Source organism: Limulus polyphemus, unplaced genomic scaffold (genome assembly GCF_000517525.1).
Source record: "Limulus polyphemus unplaced genomic scaffold, Limulus_polyphemus-2.1.2 Scaffold664, whole genome shotgun sequence".
Classification (NCBI taxonomy): domain Eukaryota; kingdom Metazoa; phylum Arthropoda; class Merostomata; order Xiphosura; family Limulidae; genus Limulus; species Limulus polyphemus.
The window spans coordinates 269,020-272,008 of NW_013666274.1; the positions used below are offsets into that span (position 1 = coordinate 269,020).

General features: G+C 29.0%; 1 protein-coding gene across 3 annotated transcripts in view; it reads left to right on the plus strand.

Annotated features, from left to right (window-relative positions):
* Nucleotides 1–2,989, plus strand: part of LOC106459826 (bromodomain-containing protein 3-like) — a 96,651-nt gene that overhangs the window by 26,926 nt on the left and 66,736 nt on the right. For all 3 annotated transcript variants that reach the window (XM_013919493.2, XM_013919491.2, XM_013919492.2), the window contains exon 11: nt 1,760–1,861. In XM_013919493.2, coding sequence (XP_013774947.1) covers nt 1,760–1,861 — 102 coding nt within the window. The remainder of the gene's footprint in view (nt 1–1,759; nt 1,862–2,989) is intronic.

Sequence of the window (2,989 nt, forward strand, 5' to 3'; positions counted from 1 at the left end):
ATTTGTTTATCCTAAGTAGATCTAAGTTTGTAACATTATACATCTATTTATTATTAAACTTTATTGTTTTATTACCCTTTGAACAGTGTCTAACTGCTATCCACATCATTATAAGTTGTAAATCACTCAGGGAACGTGCAGTTTACGTTACGCTATTGAATTACATTATCTACGAGCTGCTCACATGCGAGCCTTGTGAACCATTTTAATTACATTATAATTATTACTTATTTACCTAATCTAGTCTTAAATAACTTAAAAAGATCCATACTTTTAATTTTAGTTACTTTTATAATAATAAATAAAGAATAAATACATAAAGTACTTACCCAATCTTATTTTTTCTTGCCCTCGATTGTCGAGTAGAGTTGAGGCTGATTTTTTTTTTAGCGATTATAGTAAAGCACTTAACAATTTTTATTTACTAAAATAATATACCAAAGAATATAGACTAATAACATGCAAAATATAGACAAATTCAGTTACTTCTAAAAATTTTCCTGGCTTTGTAACTGTGCGACAAGAGCTGTTACAAATTCATCCAAGCTAGTCATTAACTTTCCCACAGGAACAGTGTTGCTACTCTGAGTGAAACTGATGATTATCTGTTCAGAACACAACGTTATAAATACATCATTTGACAGATGAAAACATTGACATTCTATTGGTTATAGGTAATATATAATGAAATGTAAGAGAGAACTATCAACCAATTGTGAAAGAGAGACTGTGGCAGGAGGGGTCTAATTTTCTATTTGATAGCTCTGTAACCAAACAAAATTGAAGGCTATAAAGATTATGGTTTGTTTGAGCAATAACAATTTTATAGAAAGTATTTGATGTTTAATTTCATACATTTTTGAGGGGTGATGGTTAAAATAGGGATGATGACATGCTAATACAAAATGTGTCACACTAGTGGAAATTCAATATATTTTTTTATATATTTCCTTGTAGAATTAAGAACTTAAAACTTGTATACTATTAAAATATGGATTATTAGCTATACTGATTGGTATAACATAAACAAAAAGTAGTTTAATAAAATTCTGAATGTAAGACACTAAAATCTTGTGTCACGAGCAGTAAAGGGTACCCGGGGCAATAGGGTTAATAGAGTTAATTGCCCAACTATTGCTGGATATAGTATTGGTGTAATGTGTTCTATTGTTCTATGGACTTTCTTTGGATTATTTTGTAAATTTGACTTGAAGTTCCATCTGCGTAATGATTACTTTATTTCTTCAACAACGTTTGCTACAGGCCACATTCCTTGAAGACCTAAATTAACAAATGTTATAATGGAATTTCTGATGCTAATGGTGCTATGCCTAAATTACTTATAAAATTTCCTCTAAAGCTAACTGATTAATAAGTAAACAACTTATTAAGTAACTAAATAGATGTGATAATTCTTACTATAACATTGATCTGAGTCAATCCTTGATTACCTGCCTTATTAGTTACTGTCTGCTTTATTTATAATGTACCCTTGTTTCTTTTTCCAGATAACACCATCATCATCATTATTAGCTTCCCTCGATCACACAAAGTAAATTAAATAATTGTAAACATAGCTTACAACATATTGTACTTGATTTAGTAATCACCTAGCAAGATTTACAAAAATGTATTTCAGATCATTTTAATTGAAGCTTCCTTTTTACTGTACTTTTAGGAATCCAACAAACATGTCTGTGCAAAATTCAAGTAAAACATTAAAGTGATGTTTTATATAAGTGAAATTATTACTTTTCAGGGTTATGCTTGGCCATTCTACAAACCTGTGGATGCAGAGCTCCTAGGTTTACATGACTATCATAAAGTAATCAAACAGCCTATGGATTTAGGAACTGTAAAGGTGTGTATATGTATATATTAGTAGTTCAGAAACAGTCAGTCAACTTAAAAATAGGGTAGTCAAAATGTATAAAATTCCAACTTACTTTCAACCTGAATTTAACTATTTTAATAAAAGCTGAAGATCACAGTAATTAGCAGTTTCAGTTTATTTTGTATTCCAAAATCTTATTTTTCATATGAATATGGTTTCTTGAACTTCCCAGTGTAAGAAGTAATTTAAATCTATATATTTTTTTAACTCTCTTGCCACAAGGTTGGTCGAATTGACCGACTTCCTAAAATTTAGTAGTCGTTATAGTTTCTGTACTATAACTTTTAATACAATATGTGTATCTTCACAAAATTTGGCAGAATTTAAGTAAACACTACAAGTGTTTTGTACACAAAAAAAATCAGTATTTTTACTAAAGATTTATCTGTGAATATATTGAGTCTTGTTTTTCTTTACTAGTCGAAGTGCAAAGTGATTTTCATGTTAAGATTAAAAATACTTTTCTTAGTTTCAAAAATCTCAAATTTAATTTTTGTAATCTATTCAGACGTTTTTCTTCAGTAAAACTATTATTTTATCTGTTATTTTCTCTACCCTAACACTAGAATATGATTGACCTCATAATCATAAGAAATAATTGAAATAAGTGTAAATTACCCCCATTTTCTTTCTGGAAGGACTCCAAATTGTAATATGATACTAAACTTGTTTATCCTAAATAGTTTGAAACTCATAACAGTATACACCTATTTATACTTAAATTCTATTGTCTTATTGCCCTTTGAACTGTGTCTAACTAATATTTGCTCCATATAAGCCGTAAATCACGTGACGAACGTGCAGCTCATGTTACTGTATTGAATTACACAATGTAAAGACTACTCATGAGCATTCCTCGTGAAAGTTGTTATTATTATTTACTTTATAAAACCTAAAAAAGTTTCCAATTTTTACATTTTAGTTATTTTTATAATATGCATGACACCTAACCCTACTTTTTTATACCAATGGTACTACTTAACTAAATATTTAAATCTAATTAAATAATGCACCAAATAACATGGTATAGTACCATAAATTAATAAAAAGGAGCTTATTAGCCCATCAAGGATGTCCCTTCCAGCTCCTAACTAT